This window comes from Mastacembelus armatus, chromosome 18 (genome assembly GCF_900324485.2).
Source record: "Mastacembelus armatus chromosome 18, fMasArm1.2, whole genome shotgun sequence".
Lineage (NCBI taxonomy): Eukaryota > Metazoa > Chordata > Actinopteri > Synbranchiformes > Mastacembelidae > Mastacembelus > Mastacembelus armatus.
This window is the reverse complement of record NC_046650.1, coordinates 13,425,253-13,447,046: the sequence shown is the minus strand read 5'-3', so window position 1 is coordinate 13,447,046 and position 21,794 is coordinate 13,425,253. Positions and strand designations below refer to the sequence as shown.

General features: G+C 39.0%; 1 protein-coding gene across 6 annotated transcripts in view; it reads right to left on the bottom strand.

Annotated features, from left to right (window-relative positions):
• The window catches only part of LOC113125684 (glucosidase 2 subunit beta-like), a 96,053-nt gene that overhangs the window by 54,199 nt on the left and 20,060 nt on the right, over positions 1–21,794 (bottom strand). For 4 of the 6 annotated variants that reach the window (XM_026299298.1, XM_026299299.1, XM_026299301.1 and 1 more), the window contains exons 9-11: positions 12,221–12,307; positions 2,405–2,474; positions 1,418–1,495 (exon numbers count right to left, since the gene is read on the bottom strand). In XM_026299298.1, the coding sequence (XP_026155083.1) occupies positions 1,418–1,495; positions 2,405–2,474; positions 12,221–12,307 (235 nt within the window). Of the gene's footprint in view, positions 1–668; positions 943–1,417; positions 1,496–2,404; positions 2,475–12,220; positions 12,308–21,794 lie in introns of those variants that run through there. The other 2 variants (XM_026299303.1, XM_026299300.1) reach the window with 2 other exon arrangements.

Below are 21,794 nucleotides of genomic sequence, written 5' to 3'. Positions count from 1 at the left end.
ATTTGATAAAGATGCAAAGTCTACATCATTAAACAATGGGACAAAATCTCTATACAATGCTGGAGCATGCAACCTAATCATTATAAACATTTCATAAACATTGGGCAGGATTTAATGCAGGGTGATGGTGCAGGGATCTTTCTGATTGTGAAGGCTTTTCTTTTTGTTGGATATTCAAGATTTGAGTTATCAAACGGGGGAGACAGTTCCATTGTACTGGATTTGCTAATGTTGTTGCATAATTCCAGACTTGTGTTACCCTCTTCATGCCTGAATGTCTTGCTTAATAATATCATTTTGTGGCTTATTTCCATTTTAGCTTTTTTTTTTTTTTTAAGCCTAAAATAATCAGGAGAAAAGCAGTTTGCTGAAGTTTGACAAAAATATTCATGGTCTTGAGTAAAATATTCACAACAACATTTTTGTCAACTAATCACACAGCTTAAAAAAAAAACTAAGAAAAAAAAAAAATAGAATGAAGTATTTCTTCCATCTGAAGATGTACTTTTGATATCAGGACTGAGACTAAATCTAAAAATGGCTGGCAAAATTGAGAGGAGAGCCCCAAAAGTTGAGTCTATGAAGGAATACAAAAGCAGTCTGATCCACTGGACAAGGCTACTTAATGTGTGTGTGCGTGTGCGTGTGCGTGTGTGGTTTGTAGTCCAGCATGTATATGGACATGTGCATATTCACAACCCTGTACCTAATGGGGCTAGGAGATGTGGTTCTTAATATGATCACATAAACAAGATCGCAACCTCTTTTTAATTACAGTCCTGGCATGCTAAAGAAGCGACTGAGTGAAAAAGATTTCTCCATTAATACTGCATGTAGGCCTCAGCCTTTTCCCCTCCATCAGTTCAGCTGATGACTGCTTTTTCTTCCTTCTCCTCCTTATCCCCCTCACTTCCTTAGGAGAATTGGGCTGTGGTATTTTGGCTGTGAAAAGGAAACCATCGGACGGCAGGGGCATGAATATTCCAAATGACTAATGTTGCACATGCTTATTTTTGACATATCTGGCTTCCGCAGGGAAATAAAACACTTCTAATGCAGGGGGACCATCTGTTATCTGTTGCTGGTGTTTCAGAGCAGGCGGGCTCAGTGCACACACACTCGCTTGCACACACACACTGAAATATACACAATCACACAAACACACATATGCACACGCAGGCAGACAGATCGACACATTCTCACACAGCAGGAGGTGTACACAGACAGCGACACACATGCACGCACACACGTACTAACAGAAAAACCCATTGGGAGCATGCACAACAGACAGGCTCTAAACTCTTATACAAATTGAACACTCCTTTTTTTTAAGTCAGTGTGTTTGTCAAATGTGCTGTAAATCTTGAGCTGTAGGGTGACAGGGAATCTACACACTTTTTATGCTAGCCATAAATACCTGGGCCTGTCTCCTTGCAGCAGCTGGAGCAGGATAATATGCTGGTGGTGTGAAGGGGAAATAAACTAGCTGCATCACCTTGAAAACAAAACATGAGACACACAAACAGCTTTCTACATCAGCTATACATCTACACGAAGTGCATTCTCACTTAGATTTGTTTGGAACTATGGGATAGGTGCTGGAGGTATGGTAAATAAAACTCTCTTGTGCATGGATAATCTTTTATTTTAAGACAATAACCAGCCTTTAACGCATGCCAGCATATTTCTATTCAAGCCACTGAAAACTAACAATAGAAAAAGGGTAAAAACTAGACACCCAAACTCAGCATCAGAAAAATGGGCAGCACTTACTGGGCATTTTTAACAGTGACCACTGCAAAGTAGCAAAGTCCAAAGCAGTATCTTCAGATGACACATTTACCAGCAGTCAAATAATCGAAAAGGAACACTAATCCTTTTGGATTATTAAAGGTTGATGAAATATGTCTCCATGACAAATGACAAAACAATTAATAAATATTAAAATAATCATTGATCCATTTCTGCCTATAAAACTAATTAAGGAGCAGGGTAAGTGCTTGTTTTTTTTTTTTTTTGTTTTGTTTTTTTTTAAAGTTGACTGAAATTGTGTTAATTTTACTGTAAACAGCAACCCAGTCACAAACATGTTTGTTTTGCTGTGTGTGTGTGTTTTTTTTTTAAACTACTACTCAGGTGAGAGAGACTTTTTTTTTGTCAAGATCATGTGTGATCATCCTTAGCCTTTAATTTAGCAGCACAAATTCTCCACAGAGAACACAAGCACATTCTGGTTGATCAGTTGTGGGTACCACAATTTTCAATTAGCTTCAAGCAAACCTTGACACAATTTAAAAAATTAAGTTTCACACACATATAGGGGTATTGTAATATACCTTTGTCTCATTTTTACAGCATGACAGTGCAGGTAGAGATGATGACAGTAAGGTTTAATAAAACATACCTCTGTCAGCTGCCTTTAAGGGAGAATCTTCAACCAAAAGTCTGCCCGGTGCACCATCTGAGTGTTTGATCTACAAGCCCATAATGGAAGCAGAGAGAGGGAGAAGAAACAAGGTCAAAGATCTTATAAGACCTCAAGTATTACCTGCATTTATTCATAAAGCAATAACCAAAGCAGGTGAGTGAGTGTATGTATGTGTGTGTGTGTGTGTGTGCATGTGTGTGACCAAGAACATGATTTTAAAAGATCATTTCAGCTGAAGTCCATGACACTATTATGCACCTCCCAGCAGACACTGTGTGCTTGATGTTGCAAAATACAAGGCTCTTTTCTGTGCTTTAGGAGGCTCCCAGGAGCCTTTGAAAGACAGTTTAATGATGAAAGACAACATGCTTGGATGCTAGTAGTCTGATTTAGGTCACAGGGGAAAAACAGGCAGAGCCAAAACCATTTTAGATCTTTAATTTTCCTTTTAGGGCACCAGATGCATTTTGAAAAATCTAAGTCACATTCTGAAACTTATTCTTGTGGAAGATTTTAGAATCAACAGTAATGTCAAAATAATGGCATTTATCTGTAACTGGGAATTTATCAAAGGTTTGGAGAAAGTGTTATTGCAGATATATTCTGCAGGCATTCTCTACAACAGAACAGTAAAACATGGTGCAAAAAAATCCATTCTTTCTGCAGCTTTCATGATGCTGAGGAGTACCAAATATGACAAGATTCCCACAAATGGAGCAGAGGAAATATGTGTCTGATTTGATGACTTGTCACATGCTGTCATTTTTTCCTTCACTGGAAACCAGACTGTAAACTCAACTGTGCAAGTGAGAGGCGTTGCCAAATGCAATGTGACTCACCACCTCTGAGGAGAACAAAAACCTGCTTAAGATCACAGTGACATCGCGCACAGTATTTGTGGTGCAGTATATTTCAACTGATTGGACTGAATACAAATGTGAAAACTGTTATGCAAAAAACTCAGTTACCCTGAGTTACTCTGCTAGACAAGTCTTTTAAAGCAACAATCCACAAATGTCATTCCCATGAAAATTTGTGAGCTCAGGGGAACCCAGATGTGAACTCATCTGGAGGGGAATTGCTACTGATCCCCAATTCTGGTCTATTGATCCCAGCTCCATGTTTCTGTTTTTCCACTGTAACTGAAACAGGGGGAGAACAGCTAGTCTGACTATAAAAAGGTAACAAAATCCACCTACCAGCAGCTCTAAGGCCCACTAATTAACATATTTTATTTTGTTTGCTTAATTCTTACAACAACCAAAGTACAAAAATTACGTGGTTTTATGCAGGGTTATGTGTCAGACAACTTCTTATCAAAACACAAGTTCTTAGTCTAACTACAAACAAGTTTCCCATTCAGTTAGTCTTTTCCAAAAAACATACAAAATATCTTCATCCACCAAAGTAAATTATTGTGACAAACTGCAAATAAATTATTCATTAGACGATTATAGTGGAACAGTACACCTTACTACTCTTACTACAATGTGGCATCACACCACAAGGTGACATTTACTTGTTCATGCTCACTGACCATGTAGTGACTCCTCATAGTGCTATTTGGTGAACTGCTGCAGCTGGTAAACCAGTCGGTCACAATAACTTGCAGAGGTATTTTGCTAGTGTTCTGTTTACTGACCTCATTTTGCTCATCACTGCACAGTATTTTGTTCAATAAAAAAAAATATTGAAGGAAAACAAAGATGTAAGTATCTGTGGTTGCTAAACTACCCAATTCTCCTGTGTTTCATTACCAACTCAATTGAAAAGCTGAATATGGTCACCTTCTTGGTTAATACTGGTTGGTTCACTAAACAAAACAAGGAAAAAAAAAAAAAAAAAAAAACCCAAATCAGATAATACTGTGTAACAAAATTTCAAATAACTGATATTAGTCAATGCTCACCTAACCACGGCAGCCCAAACCAGAATCTCCTGCACATATTGCTGTACTGTAAGAAGCAGTTATAATGGAGGCATCCCTTCAAACTTTGTCCTCTCAGCCTACCAAGGTTTTCATGTACACATCATGCTCCAGTTTGTGTGTGTCTGAGAACGAGACACCGGCAGAGTAAAGCCTTCAAACAGCCACATGTGTTGCTCTCAGAAATCAGCACAGGCGCATGAAAACAGGCTTGCTCTTGAAAACTGTCTGCCTTTAAGGATCTTTATTCTCCTTTCCCCAGCTGTCGGGGATGTGTGTAACAGCTTAGACATACAATGTGCGTGCCAGGGGTATTTGTCCACTGAGAGCTGTGCCCAGTAAATGAAAAGAGGCACACATACCCAGGAAGCAGCTAATTAATTGACAAGCAGATATTTCTGAATTTATAATCATCAAACAGACATCATTTTGTTCCCCCACCACCATCCTTGCCAGCCCATCTTCCCAGGCGACTTACTTAAGAGACTTATCTTATAAATACAGCCCTAATCAAAATAAATGACTAAAAGCTCTAAGGGAGTTGAAGGCTATACACATTTACATCAGAGGAACTGATGCAATTTAAATAGCTGCCTGTGTACCAACTTAAGGTTCAAATCACAGAGAATCCAAACTTATGTAACACTTTTTTTGCTCAATTTGGCAGACCTACATTCATAACAGCCAAGTAGGAGAGACAGCCTCCTTCTATGAGTGTGCTAGGTTGAATTCCCTCAGCAGCATGCTCAGTTGGTGAGTGTGTTATACTGTAGAGAATCATTGTTAATCTTTGTATGTATATACATTTCTAAATATGTTCATTGCTTTATATTCATCCTGATGTTTTTATACTGGTCAGGCATTTTTTTTTTTTATAAAAATAGCAATGACTGACTTTAACAGCGAGTAGCTTACAGGTGGTGTTTTAGGCTGCAGGTAATCTCTGGCTAAAGCAAAGCATGCTGACCATCAAAGTTTCACCTTCATCCAAGTTTTGATGGATATTTTAGTGCTGCAAAGCCCAGTACGACAGATTGTACTCTGAAGCCACAACTGCTAGTATATAAAAGACCAAAATCTCTCTCTATATTAAAGTTAAATTTAGGGTTTATGAGGAGCCTGCTCTATTATAGCACAAAAAAAAAAAAAAGTATCTGCCACAGTTTAATGGTGAACGTGCAGCTGTACAATGTTTGCAGAGCACCCAAAATCTCCCCTGCCTTGTGACAGTGGTGTTAATGCAAACTGAACTTGACTGTGACATTTGTGAAAGCCTCTGCAGAGTTTAGCTTTTGGAATGCAGAGTGGAGGGTCGATGCAAACCCTGCACAGACCTACAGGAGGGCTCTACATTCAACACACAACCACAGTCAAACATAATGCTAAAAATGGTCATTTTTGGTGCCTCCTGAACCAATCCCTCATGACTATTTCGAGAGCAACTCTTTTACATTGCATGACTTATTAATTCAAGTAGGCAATGAAAGTTGGCTGGCTGAAATACTTCTCTTATGCTTAAGAGAAATCAAAACTGACTGTTGGTAGAAGTGGGAATGCAGAACATTGTCTCCAGTGTCTTGTGCTTTGTACCTCCAGTCATTCACCTAAAATTTCTCTCTAAGGGCCTGGTCACACCAAGAAAATCTTTGCTCATATCCTGACAAAATGAGTGGTGCTAAAAGCTTAGTGATGTTCTGACTACCTCTGAGTCATATGACAAGAAATAAAACTTTCTTCCACTTTGGCCTGTCTGATTAGCTCAGTTCACCCAAAGGTCAGGCCAATTTTCAATTGTTTAGCATTGTCAAGGTTAAACTCATCACAAACCTACTTCACCTCAACAAGTGGTGGAGCAATCACAGCAATTCCATTAAAACAAACATTTTATTCCAAACTACTGCTGTTACAAATGCTGCTTGATTTTCAAATTTTCCCTATTTTCATATCGCTCATCAGTCCAGCACAGAACAGTACACCTTACTACTCTTACTACAATGTGGCATCACACCACAAGGTGACATTTACTTGTTCATGCTCACTGACCATTGAGTGACTCCACACAGTGCTATTTGGTGAACTGCTGCAGCTGGTAAACCAGTCGGTCACAATAACTTGCAGAGGTATTTTGCTAGTGTTCTGTTTACTAACCTCATTTTGCTCATCACTGCACAGTATTTTGTTCAATAAAAAAATATTGAAGGAAAACAAAGACGTAAGTATCTGTGATTGCTAAACTACCCAATTCTCCTGTTTTTCATTACCAACTCAACTCGACTCAATATGGTCACCTTCTTAGTTAATACTGGTTGGTTCACTATAAACAAAAAAAAACAAGGAAAAAAAACCCAAATCAGATAATACTGTATAACAAAATTTCAAATAACTGATATTGGTCAATGCTCACTTAACCACGGCAGTCCAATCCAGAATCTCCTGCACATATTGCTGTACTGTAAGAAGCAGTTATAATGGAGGCATCCCTTCAAACTTAGTCCTCTCAGCTGGTTCCTATACCACAACACCCTGAAAGTTTACTCATGCCTAATAAAATCCTAACCCTAACCTGGCCACAACATGTTGCTTCAAAGGGTATGAATCCAATATTATTGACTTACTGGGGAGGTCAGTATCTCTATACAAACCTTAAAAACCATGAACACACCGCAGAAGCATACTGTGATATAAATATGCTTTGACTGGGTTTTATGAAGACAAGTGCCAGTGAGAAAGTATAACAATATATCAGTATTGATAACAATGCGTAAAAAGGGTTTTGACCACGTAGAATCAACAACTGATGTATGTAATACCTTTCATACTAATATAAACAATTAGTCCCGTGATATTAAAATTTCAGTACCAACTGTTTTTCTATTCTGTTGAAGTTGGCCATGTCTGAGGATCTGCTGCTAGAAGCATATGAGACTAGATCAAGGCAGCACAGGCAGTGTGTGGTGCTGTAAGTGTGCATGTGTGTGCCTGAGAGACTGTGTGTATGCTCTGTGAGAGGTAAAATAATGACAAGCGAGAACGGATGACTGGTGACGCGGTGACGAGGAAACTGCCACATATTTTGGGCCTCAGGCTGGGCAGCTGTGAGAAACTTCTCTCTTATCCCCTCTTCCCCTGGTTCCCTCCTCTGCTACCCCCACTCCCCCTCATCCGCACCCTCCTCTTCAAACAGAGGACAAAGTCGCCCTGAGTGGTGTTCCTTTTCAGATCGCATACATGGCTGCTGGCACTTTCCTCTTCTGTATCTCCAGCTCGCAGCCAAAAGAGTGACAGAGTGAGTCATGGAGGTTTAAACGAGAATCTTTTGATTAATTTTAATTGCACCTCCTAACAAAATCTTCTTCAATAAAGTGTGTATCTGCCATTTAAGCAGCCTTCTCGCCGAAAAACCAAAACTACACTCAGCAGTAAATGAATGGGCATACAGCAGATTTATATATGACTTAGTTGGATGAAAACACAGCCTTACGGAAATGAGGGACACACTCATACACAAACATATAGCACCTTTTACACTTCACTGACACCCTCTGCTGCATCCTAGGAGTCCTAGCTGAGGCACGAGTGAGAGCCAATTAAAGTTGTTTAATCTAGAAAAATTAATGCATTTCTCCATATGTATGAATTTGTGTTAATGGGAGAGGAAAACGGCAGCTTGCATGTTTCCATCACACTTTCGGGTCATGCCAGTTGGCTTCCCCAGTGTGTGACAGCGGTGAGATCCAGACAGTGTAGGAACAAAAACGGAAAAGAGCAGAAGGGGAGAACATGGCAGCCAAGGACTACGACTTCTACACCAAACGAGTGTTGTCACAACAGAGCCACCCCTGTTAACTGTGACACCATTCAGCTTCTTGTCACACTGATCCAGGCAAGGGGGGAACCTACTGTAAGTCAAGCAAGAGCACTGTTTATTAAATAAGAGAGTAGCAATGCAGCAGCGGAGGCAGCAGCAAAGTGAGCATACTGTAAAGTTGTCAAATCTTTGTAAGTAGCATAAAAAAGCAGCCTTTTCTCACCCCTCCATGAAATTGAATGTTGGGGAGGGAAATGAAGTGTGCCTTCCAATAACAGTAAAGGCAGTCATTGAGGCTTGTACTTGAGAAATATGATACTGAGAGGCTGGCGCCGGAGATTGAGTACCATTGAATGAAACAACAAAAGTGATTATTTTGTAGAATATTTTATGGTGGATGCAGCTCATTTCTGTAACATGCAGCTGATTGAAGGGGAAAGCTGAGGTCAGCTTAAAAGGTAAAAGCAGATGGAATAATTATGTATCACAAAAGAATTATTTTTTTAAGAGCACTGCATTATCCATTAAAAATTATTATGCAAAGATGATATCCCTTTGCTGTAAGAATTCACTTATTAATCTAAAAATCAAAGTTGGAAAAGAAGCACAGTTATAAATGTTGCAGTCTGTGCAAAAACAGATTTCTATCCATATGTTGCCATTTTAACTAACAGTATCAGATGGCAGAAGTTCTGAAGTCATACTAAAATTTAAAGAAACAGCTTACTGGTCAGCAGTCAGGAGCTTCGTTCAAAGAACTACTGCCTGTGATTGAAGGAAAACGGGAGGGAAAAGGGAGTAAGAGTGTCAGGACGACAGACCAAAAGGAAAGGCTGTCGCCTAGCGGACGCAGGCGTAAGGGCCTGTCAGTTGTCATCACATGCCACTCTCCATACTCAACAGTGAAACTGAGGATGTGTGAGCCATGAAATATTCACCAAAGTTGTCTTTGCTGAAAAAAAAAAAAAACAAGGGGTGAGGGAAAATGTGCTTTTGGGCAAGACCCCCAAAAGTGCTAGATGTCAGGTTTGCTTAGGCCTTCATGCAAGGAAGGGGGTGACAGGGTGACCAGCAGGGGGTCCATTAAATGTTCACTCAAATGTACCATTAAATTCTGTGGCACACAGCAAAAGCCCCTAGTCCCCAAAAATACCTCACTAATTCTGCTGTTCTCAATATATATCCAAAAGCCTGTATCTGGTACTGTTGCTTAGATTTTAAGGGTAATACAATGTGAATTTAGTATAGTGTCGTAACAGCTGCGGTTAGTGTTGCCATTGTGGGTGAATTACAGACTGAATTTCAACAAGGACTTTGACATTTCAACTGAACTACTGTATATCTATTTGCAAAAGCCAGCCTACACTAACTTTGAACACTGAGGACAAGTATGACTATCTACTATACTTATGCTGTTAGGAAAGTGGCAACAATTAGATATGTGTTGTTTCATAAATCTAACCCTTTAAAGGCAAAGAATGGGGGGAAAAAAATCAAGGCAGAATAAATTTGATCTATGGACTGGGGGTAGGCAAAAGCTATTTACTATTACCAAGACCAGCAGAAATCTAGTAACCCTTTGACAAGGCAAAAGAGAGCAGGTTAAAGTCCTACTAAAAGAAAAAAAGACTGAACCATTAACTTCTAATTAGGCTGTTTGAGAGCAGCAGTGATTTAGTCCCAGTGTTTTCTCCTAAAATGAAAAGCGCCGACATGGCCATTGTGTTTGTGATGGCCTTGGTCATAGGGATGTGCATTATGAAAGAGATGTAAGCAAGGCGTGGAGTGTGGAATGAAAACATGCCATTAGCCTTCACAGCTACAGTACAAGGCTTTAACATAACACCATCAGAATAAGTCCCTTTGTATCTGAGTAAAAATATCAAACCAGTCACTAATCTGAATATAACACATTAACTCCTGATCCTTTCCTGATAAGGAGTTGTGATTTAGGCATCTCAAGCGAATGTGTGGTCTTACATATAAATGAAGTGAACATATGGCTGGAACATAATGGATGTGACAGAGATGCTTGATCATGCAGTGAAGAGCAAGAAAACATATATGAAAACTTGAATGTTTATACGTGGCTTACAACCTTTTGTCAGCTTCCTACAGTAACAAGCAAATCTTAAGAAATTGTGAGTTTAAATACTTATCACTTAACATCTTTGACAAGCTAAGATCAACTCCTTTACATCAGACCAAAGCCACAACCACAGACAAAAGTATTAATATAAAATCTATTAAAAAGAACAAAAGCTCAAGATATAAACAAAAAAAAAAAAAAACAGTATAATTAAAGGAAAATGCAGTAAAATGTTCAAACTACATCCAACCTTTATACTATCCCTATATGAACACTTACTGCATTAAACAAGCAGCTTTTACTTATCTGCTTCTGTGTACCACAAACAGTCACATTTAGAGGTACAATGACAGTCTGAAGGGTGTCCTGACATAACTAATGCTTTCAGCACCTTTCAGGGGCGATTTGCTGCAAAGCCAAGGCCATAAAATAATAACCTGCATAGGACTAAAACTCAGTATCTTTACTTTTAAAGACACACAGTTCTGACCTTGAAACAACTCGATGTTCTCACAAAATGAACCTCTGGTGTATGGTAACTTTGGCAACTCGAAAGAGACACTTAAGACCTACTTGTGTGAAAACATTGGCCACAGACACATTAACAATAAATGACATGATTAACATGTAAAATCAGAGAAACAGTGATTGTGCAAAAAAAAAAAAAAAAAAGAAAAATCACAAAGCTACTTGATCATAAGTCTAGCTGGCAATCTACACTGCAATCATTTTTGGAAATATTTGATGTGTTTGTCATTTGTTCATCTTACATACCAATTTCTTTCTACTAAAGTACTGATCTACACTGACTGGGGTGACTTTCAGGTTAGTCCTGACTTGGAGAACAACTCTAACACTTGTGTCCATGGCTGGAAATGAAACTCATACTTTTTAGGCCACATATTTTAATGTGGGCATCGGTTCAGACCAGTGGTGTTACTGCGAACAATAACAGCACAAATAATCATTCCATTTTAAGACCATATGTATTTCAATGGTGTTTTCATGAAAAGACAGGGGCAGGGAGTGTGCCTTATAATTCACATTCTCGGATGGAGCAACACCGAGATAAGCCAGGCAGATGGTAAAATCTAATCTGAACTCCAGTGTTTTTTGTCTATGGAAATGACTACCTTCTTATCGGCAGAGTCAGTTATTTGAGCAGATTCTCGCTGTGGCTTAGCGGAGGGACTCAATCACTGCTGCCCAGCGACAAGCTTCACTTTCGTTCTCTTCTTCTCTCATCTTTTTATCTGGAGGAGCGGAAATGAAAGGATGCTATCTGGTACTCTCCACGTCTTCAGTTCAGGAGATGGAGAGAGGCAGAGACATTTTCTTTTAGGCCTTAGCTGTCACATGAATACATGTGGTTTATAAAGCTGTGCTTAGAAAGAAATATGCTGGCAGTTAAGTGACTCTAAATTAACACAGATTCAAAGGTATTTTTAAGAAATACGTGTTGCAGAAGTCACTGCTGTAAGATATAACCAGATTAATCTAATCACGGTCTGGTAACTACAAGAACATCATTGCACCAAATTACATTTATTACTTTGGAGCAATAGAGTTTTTGCACATTTTAGTTAAAAGAAAACAATTTCTCTATATGTTGTGTTTATCTAGTTTTTTATTTTCCCTACCTTGTTCCTGACCAACCAGCAGACAGTCTGACAAACCTATGCTGCCAACAATAGGGCCAGAGCACTAGGGTGGCTAAAATTATATTCTTATTCAAGTATAGACAAAACTATGACACAAAACTATGACACAGCCATCAACAAATGACACCTGTGCACTAGACACTATTTCATAAGGATGGATCAATGAACTGTGATGTGCCAGTTTCTAGTATGACTCCAAAGAGTAAAGGAAATGAAGGAACGAATGAAGAACATGCTCTCACTATACAAAAGAAATGGGGGAGGGATGAGAAATGGGGTGGTGGAAATAAAGAACGACAGAGCTTACCTTTATACTGTCTCCTCTTGTCAGGATGTCCCAAAGTGTGTGTCGAAACTCGGTGAGATCCATCTGATGGTATCCTCCTAATAAAGCCTATGGGATAAGAAGTAAGAGTAAAGTCATTCTCAGAGACTTCAATCAAAATCTCTGAAACACTGAAACTGCAACAGTACTGGATAAATACAAGTCATACAGGTTTAGTTGTTTATGTTCACAGTGCACTTATTTGATTCACCATCTTTTAACTTCTCTTCACAAAGGCCACCTGTTTTAGTGAGAATTAACACTAGTGTTATTTCACACAAAAAGGAAAGAATATTTCACCATCAACCTTTCTTTGCTTTTTCATGGCCTTTTCTATCTTTCATCCCTCCCTCTGACAAGCTTGCTGAATTTGGTTAGTAGTGCTTCTAGAATGTGAGCCAATGTTAGAGTGCTATGTTACTCTACACTTGCATAGTTTAGAGACTGAGCAAAGTTGTGTTTTGGCATAAATTTGAGCCAGAGTCTGCCTTTTGATTATGTGGGTTCTAGAGCTTCTGTCCTTCCACAGGCACTTTTTCTTGTCTTGTAAATTCTTAACACAACCTAGTACATGACCTGCATGAAATGTATGTCTTCAACAGGATGTATACATTCTGACACACAGCTCAGGATACACAACATTTTGTAATCTCACATCTATTGCAGGTACCTACTGGCCCAGCAGTTATGGGCTTATAAAAAGTTCATTGCATAACTGATAATAAAGCGCACAACATACATCTATTCAGTTCACCTCCCAATAATCCCCTCGGCCATATATGCTTATCTATTCAAGTCACTCTTTCATTAAATCAGCTTTTATAGCCCAACGGAAGAAGTTTACTGCTTATAGAAGTCAAATACCATTTATCATGGGGAAGGCTGTTGTTATACAGATATACTGCATGTTTTAATTCACTATAGGACAAACATATCATTCCTCCTGTGTGAATAAACATTGGCTCCTACAGAGAAAAAAGGGGAAAATTTGACAAGTGAATTAATATGCTGCTTTTTGCCAGCTGAAATGGAAATCAGTGAGGCAGTGCGTACCAGTGGATGCCCATCAGTCACAGGCCCTCGTGCATCGCCCGAAAAGCCAAATGTGCTGCTGCACATTGGGAGGTAAAGGAAGGGGATGGAGAGGTGGAAGGTGGTGTAGCTTTCAGTGTTTATTCATCTGAAACAGTGTCCCCTGGAAGCCATTTTGGCAGCAATGTATCACAGCAGGCGCTGACCTTTAGATCCTATGCACAATTAAGCTAAGCTAATAAACACAACTGTGGATCTGGACATTTGGACTGGAAGGCAGGAGCTGTGAATCATCTTGGATGTGAGAGGGAAAAAGTTCTTTTGTGCTTACAGTAGAAAGTCTTTTCAAAGCCAAATTGACATGTGTTTGCTTGAAATGCTTGCAAAATGTGCTGTGTGCACTGTGAGGAAACGAGCTGAACAGGAGTTTTTGAGACCAAAGTTCACTGTAGTATTCAGTTTTCATCTTTTTTATTAGTTACATGCTCTTTATACTGTTTCTCTTAAACTTTGTTTAGGGAATGGGCAAAAGATTGATACTGCATGCTGCATTAGCACTTCTTTAAAACCACAGAAATTAATCTTTGCTTGCTTTGCCTACAGGTTAAATATTAGAAGACAACTAGTGAACCTACTTATTTCACTCCCTCAGTACCCAAATGAGTGCTGACTTTCACTAAGGTAATTAATTTACTTGTTGAATATTATAAAACAAAGCAGAGAACAAAGCAAGGCGAACAAGAAACAGAAAAAATTATTAGAAACTGATTTTAATTTCTTTCGTTAAAGCTTCCAATTGCTTGTCAGAACTTGTGTTTCTTAGGTCATAGCACACCTAACACCTGACAGGACAGAGGTCTGATCCCTTTAAACCTGACTATGTATGTAATATGTGAATTTTCATCTAAAAATTGGTGTCTGATTTTCACTAATCCAATTTAGGCCATAAATGATACAAAGTAGAGCAACAGAATTAGAGCAAGCGGAATATAGCAACAAATTCAACTTAAGGTCTTTTTAGTTCCTTGCTCTAGAATATCTGGTTAAGTCTATCAAATAATTTCACAGAAGTCATGTCATAGAAATCGGGCATGTATTGCTTTTATATTGCAGTACAGTTAGTCTGTAAACTGTATCTGAACTGTACTGTTTAAAAGATTCGACATCAGCAACAGTTCTTGCAAATAAGCTCTATACTTGATTTAGAAAAACTAACTCCAGGGCTGGTAAAAATACTATGCAAAGATATTGCCTTACAGAGAGAGAGAGGGGTGGAAAGATCAAATAACATGGTTACATATTGTGCTATGTTATTTGATAGATCCAGCTAGTCCCAGAAGCACAGCTCTACAAATACCACTTATATCACCTGGCAAGAGAATATTGGGTTTCTAGTTGGAGTTATGAAATGTATCACCTTGCAAATATGTGGAAACAGCACAAACAAAAAGATGAGACATCTATTACCATGAACCCACACAACTGAAAATATTACCCCTCCCACACAGTATTAAAACACATACGGCGTGTGTGCATACTCAATGTACACATGCATGAGGACTAAGCTACAAATAAAGCTGCCAGCTACCTCTGCTTAAGTATCTCTATCACTTAATTTGGGCTTTTACCCTTTGCTTAGTCAAACACAGCAGCACAGTATGTTGTTCAGAGAGAAGAATAATCACTAGTGGCTCCCTTTCAAGACCTATGACAAACAGGGACGGGAACATCGACCCAAGTAATAGAAGTCAGAGTGAGATTTCCCAAGACAGCAAGAACACTGGTCATCTAAGCTGATAGTGAATGGTACATACAGTCCCAAGGAGTCCAAATGTCTAATTTGATACTCACATGGTATTCACTAAACTTTTCCTGGTAATTTCAGCTAAGATCAATGTGGAATACGTGAGACTTGAGCCTCAAGTTGAATTTGGTGATCAGACACTACGGCGGAGCGACTGTTTCCCCTGGTATGCAGAAATACAGTGTTGTTCTACCTCAGCAGAGGATAACAAAATTCAAGGTTATGGAATACTGATTGCTTTCTCTGTGAAAGATAAAGTAAAATGGGCCACAAAGAGGAACAATCTGCCAGTATAACAACTAAAATGGGAAAAAAAAAAAAAAAAAAAAACACTACTTGGGTTTTCCTATAAATCCAAGAAAGGAGAAGAGCAAATGGAAAGGGAGAATGACGGATAACTGACAGGCTACTTGCTGAACTTTTTAGAAATGTACCCAATACAAGGGAGCCTTTTATAAACCAAAAGCATGTTTACAGTAATTGTGACTTAAGCATCAATTGACACATCCCCGAAGCTGATAAGCCACATAATAATCTTGCAAATGTACCAGGCTGATTAGGCCACCTGAGGCAAAGTAATTACGCAAAGCACAATCAAGGCAAAAAGTGCTGACTAAACATTTCAGTAAAAACTACCTCCAACAGCTATTACATCTGCTGAAGCAACCATGAAGTTTGACACCACCTGACCTGGATGGTGGACTCCAGCCTGAATCGTTGGAGACCGCCTATGGCCTCCACAACCATCTTTTACAGCACTATAGGAAATGATGTTCCCAACATCAAGAGCAACTGCATTTGAAAACTATCTTTGGGGTTTGAGTTGATCAGACTAAACCAGCAATATGAAGACACTACCTTGGGTCTGAAAGATTACAATCTTTTAATATAAATGTGTTGTGCACACATTATTTAAATACCTGAATTAATCACAAAAATCAATGGATTAGACAATACTAACAAAAAATACTTCTTTCATTAAACTCAACATTTTTCTACTTTAAAGTTATGGCACTAAACATTAAAAGGAGCCCAGAAACATAAACATAGTGAAGGAGGTACGGTATGAATTTAAATAACTAATAATTTATCATTGGCTCTACCTCTAAAATTCAAGTGGTGGTGTTAGATTCTTTAACTATGCTAATAAACAGTCCCTTTTTGTTTGTTTTTTTTTTTTTTTTTTGTTTTTTTTTAGATAAAAGGAACAATACAGGCAGATATATCGATATCTAGCATCTCGTCAGTCTATATTTTGTTCAGCATCCAGGCCCAGGGAACATTTCATAAAGGCCATAGGGTTGGTTTTTCACAGAGCTAAATGCCAATGTAATTATTAGTGTCTGGAGATAGTGGAAAAGGGAAGCACATCCTGCGGCACTACACCATATTTAATTAATAAATGTCACTCCGTAAAGGGAGTGAGGGGAGCATGTGAGAAAAGAGAAAGAAGCAGGAAGGGAGGGAGTCAGAGTGACAACATTACTGATCCTGACTTAAGTGCACACGCACAAAAACCACACCCTGTGGAAATACACTTTACCAAACACATGAGACTGAGAACATGAGTATAATCAGGTTCTTAGCTTAACCCTTTGTTAGAAAACATGCAACAGTAAGTATACAGGGAAATGCAAAGAAAGTAATTACATGACTGTCTTGCTTGATCTAATCTGTAATGCTGATTTGCATACATTACAAGATTTTATTTCCAACGACGTAGCATCTTACACTGGACCATCTGTTACTGTATATTTAACTAATATTCTGCTAACGAGATTTTAGTTTGGCAACCCTCACACCTTAATCATGTTCAGGTTCTCACATTTTGGCACTGTACAAAGGGAAACCATTGCCTGCAAACATGATTTGTTTGAGTATCAACATAATGTTTCTGCTATATTATAATATAGAACTTAATCCAGAGTACACTGTGTTTCCTAACTGAGTGAATGAATTAACTGATGCAAAAATCAAGGTTCCCACAGCAAATTCATTTGGAAAGAAATATAATAGTGTCTGGTTTATGTTTTTTTATAAACTGAGAAAATTGCAAACTGTCTATACAGAACATACAGATCTGTCCAGAGACGACATATTTGTTTTCTTTAGATATTTATTCATAACAAACGGTTCATTTTAGTCTTTCATCGATACAGCGCATTTTAGCAGCTCCTAAAATTTGGTAACTGTTAGGGGAAGGCGGTGGTTTAATATATAACGGGTCTAAACAATAGCATGTTTTGTCCATGCAGCATGAATTATGCAGATATACCTAATGTTTGCTATGTGTAAGATGCTAATGTAGATCTACCAAAGACTGACCAATATGCAAACATCTGCATATAAAAATGTCTTCTCATAGCATTTTTGCCTTTGGACAAAAGTTTCTGGTAGATGAACTCCAGTGATGTTTAGCGGTTTGACCTGACTTTAGTGAGACAAAAACAAAGGGGTGCACACTCATGCCACTGCTCTTCAGTAACAGACGTCTGAGTCCTGGTGAAGGTCAGAGGGGTCAGGTGTCCTGTCTCTTTGCTGTTCCTGCTGTCAGGGAGTATGCACACAACAGGCAGCTTGTCACAGGGGACTAAAGCTCCCATGATGCCACCATGTTCCTTTTTCACTCCTTGCCTCTCTCAATCACAACCCCCCTGTTTTGGAGTGCTACTTGACTCAGAACTACACCTGGGACCCTCTCGTTTTGCTGCCATTTCTGTCATTGGATCAGCTACTGACTCTAGCCCTGTATTCCTGTCTTTTGTCCTCTGCCCACGTGTTAACTCTGAATTGCCTGGAGAACAGAAAAGGAGTTAAGGCAGCTATGGGAAAAAAAACAAATAGATCAGGGTCCTGGAAAGCTGCAAAAAACGATGATATCTCTAAATGTTTCTTACGCAACAGTTTCTATTCCTCTCACACATTTCTTCTGAAGGCGACACTCCTCGGCACATAGAAGTGGGTATTCTTGTTTGGAAACAATAGCAGGCGTGCTTCTGAGGGAACTGTTAAGCTATTGCAAAGCAGATGCTTTTTTCTCTCGCCAATCAATTTAACACCTACACCTCCCCTCTCCTCCTTTATGCTGGCTTTGGCTCATCAGTTTTAAATGGCACAAGGCATTCTTGCATTGTTCTTTTGACTCACTCAGAGGACAAAAAATGTCTCTGCTGAAATAACAGCCCTATCAAGCCTTAATCACCAATAGGTTGGGTCAGTGCAGAAATAAAAACATAAAGCACTGCATGACAGTGTATTACAAAAAACTATATCATACTGTTCCAGCACAGAAAAACACACTCATTAACTTCAGAAAGTCTCTAAAAACAGGGTGACGATTCAGAAACAATTTTTTCTCCTGAATGTTGCACCAGACAGAACTGCAAGGAAAAAGCCATCTGTGTCTGACTCTTATCCCTGGCTTCTCCAGAGCCTGGATGAGCCTGAGCCAGCAAATGTCAGTCGGATAAAGACCAAGCCTGACAGACAGACACAGGAGTTTTGTCATTCCGTGTGTCATCCCTTTGCTAGCAAGCCCAATCTTTGATGGTCTCAAAAGTCCTGAGATGATGGGGGAAAGAAACATTCTCAGGGTGAACGTCAGGTTGTGTAACTCCTCCAAGTGCCACAGAAATGTTGAGGACATGCACTATTCGGGTGCCCCTGGGGTCTTTGAGAGCCTTCATTATTGTCTTATGTGCTGTGTGGTGGGGTCACCATAGAAACAATAAAACACATCAACTGGCTCCCCGCTAAGGATATGAGGTCCTTCAACAAGATGTTCTTCCAGGAGCCAGTGAGCTCTCTTTGGTCAGGGAATATTTGATGTGACTTGATAGTTGGAAAAAATACAGAATTTTGCAGTTTATCTGCAAATAGTTCACATTTTATTATCTCCAGGGTGTAAGGATGGTTTCAACAAAAAAATGAGCATGTAAGCATAGTGTAAGCCTGGGTAGAGATTCATCATTAGCCTTTACTCACTGTAAACAGATAATTCTAAGCCATGTGCAATCAAAACAACTAAAGAACTTACTTTGATATAACATATACCACGTATTCCGGACTATAAGTTCCACTTTTTTCACTCCCCTGGCTTGTAGTGTGACTTGTATAGTGAAGCGACTTATATGTGCATATTTGAAGTAATTTTGTTAAGTAGTCACGACCATTAGACGGCAATCTTGACTGAGGATAATACTGCACTGTACTAATGAAGGATACACAGGAAACGAGGCATGCAGAATTGTTACTATCAGAGCTGTTTTAAGCTACTGCTAATGTTAACAAAACGTGTCCCAATGCTGCTGCCTCACATTTAAGCATTCAAATAGCATTACAGACTGTGGTTTTAAGTGTGAAATGCTTTAAGGAATTACTGGTATGTCATGAGATTTAAGAATTCATCAAAAATGCACTAACAAAACAAGTCAACAGTCATTTTCAGCAACAGGCTGCACACTTCCAACATCTCTGAGGTAAGCAACTATTCTGCTGTGCAAGGAAAACCACTCATACCGCGCACAGCATGAAATCAGATCGCAGTTACAAATATTCTGACTGACTTTATTAATTTAAAAGAAAAATAGTGAGCTTGTTTATTGTACTTCTGTGTGTGGTGTAGGATTTATTTACATGTGTTGTTACTAAACGTAACCATAAAGTGTTGCCAAATAAACCTATTTACTGAAATCTTCGAAAATGTTCTCAAAATGTCAGTGGGATATTTAGAGACTGCTCCAATTCCTAAGACATGTTTTTTTGTTCTTGTGATGCAGCGTACAATCATTAACGTATTCACCTGTAAAGCACTCGAACAGATTGTCCCAGAGGAAACTGATGTCCATTCTCCCTGGACGTTGCCCATTGCACTATGTGTTCTCTGTCCCCAGACACTGTAGTTACATGGGTACAACGTCAATAGTATCTGTCTAGTGGTTAAGACTATTCTGTCACTACAACTTGTGTGAATTTTCAACAGTGGAGTGAAGTCAGTAAAACACAGCCATGTCATTAAAACTTCCTAAAGTCTGACATTTTGCTGTATTCAGTGATATACAACAGTTTGTTGTTTCCATGATTTTTCATATTTACATAATTACTTCTCTTTTGTGGAACTGTCTGTAAGCACATACAAACTTACAGATAAACAGAATCAGTATGTAAACAGACAATCACAGACAAGACACCTCTTGTTATAAAGACACTTCTGTCCGAATATGCTGCAGCAATACAAAATGATGCCTCTTCACTTTGCTCCTTCCCTCTCTTGCCTTTGGCCTCCCACTGGTTCCATTACCTGCGCCACCCGCACGACCCCAAGCGCATCCAATCTCGGAGCGTTACATAACAAAAGACGAGTGCAGAGAAGATTAGAGGTGCAGAGGAAAGGGCAAGGCGAGAGATTGAGAAGTGTCAGGTGTGCAGTTTGAAACAAATAAAAGTCTTTCACAGTTACCACCCAAATCATTGGGTGTTGGACCCTTCCTCCTTCGCCTTTCCTACCTGAAAAGAACATGACACATTACAGCATTTTTTAGCAGGTCAGTTTGTTCTCTCTCAGTTATACGAACTACATATCACTCCACGTCTGGTTTCAGCCCGTCATTTCACATTATATAACTTGAAAGGATTCCAGCAGGGAAGCAAAAATGTGACACGTGTGATGGAAGAAGAATAGTACTAGAGAGGGGTGACAGCACAGACAACCCCCCTTTTTCCTTCAGCCCAGCTATCCTCATATACCCAGCAGGTACATGACCCACATGACTATAATCTTGTTTAGATACAGAAATGGATATGCAGAGCCACATAAACGACTGCATACAATCATGATTCTGCTCATCCTCAAACACCTCATTCCAATATCTGAATTAGAGATCTTTACAAACACTGTCCATCAGCATCATGGCCTACATCCATACAGTCAGCTGAGTAAAAGCACAAATCTAACTACAGCTTAGGTCCGCACATGATAAACTATTATTTGCACTGATGCAAGAGACGTCGATAAAAAGAAATTTTAGAAATACAGACAATAAAAAAATTGTCTTATAGTCCCCCCTAGACCCAAGAATCTCAGAAAAAGCTTGCATTAAATCACAGAATCACTGCAAGGTTACAAAACCTCCCCACAAACGCACTAAAGGAAAATATTTCCAGGCAGATGAGAATCATTCATTTTTGAAGAGGAGGGATCTTTCTCACTTCCTGAGAGCATGAGGCAGGACAATAGTACCAGAAACCCAGTCCATGACAAAACAAAGAGATTAAATGACCTGTGAATGTGACTTTCTATTTCTGCATTAGTTCACATTCAACTCAGAGGCCTGCTGCCCCCTTCTGGAAGCTGCTGAGACATTTAAAGCAAGATGTACTGTGATGCCTGAGTGCTGCTTGTGTGGCTCTGAATTATAAACTTGGTGGCTTTTGTGTTGATTAAATTTAATGTCAGTGTAATATCTGGACTCTAGATGTAATGGGCTACGCAATTGCAGCATTGTATATATGAAAAGCCATTACACTGAAAGCATTTTAAAAGCCTACACACTGATTCAATATACTGTACAGAATATCACATCTTTCTCCTCACTAATCTGCTGCACATCTTAATTGTTGAATTTTCAAATTAAAATATATAAATTATTTAAATGTGCCCTCTTGACATACAAAAACAAAATGCTAATATGCTGCCCCCCCTCTGGGGTGAGATTTTAGCTT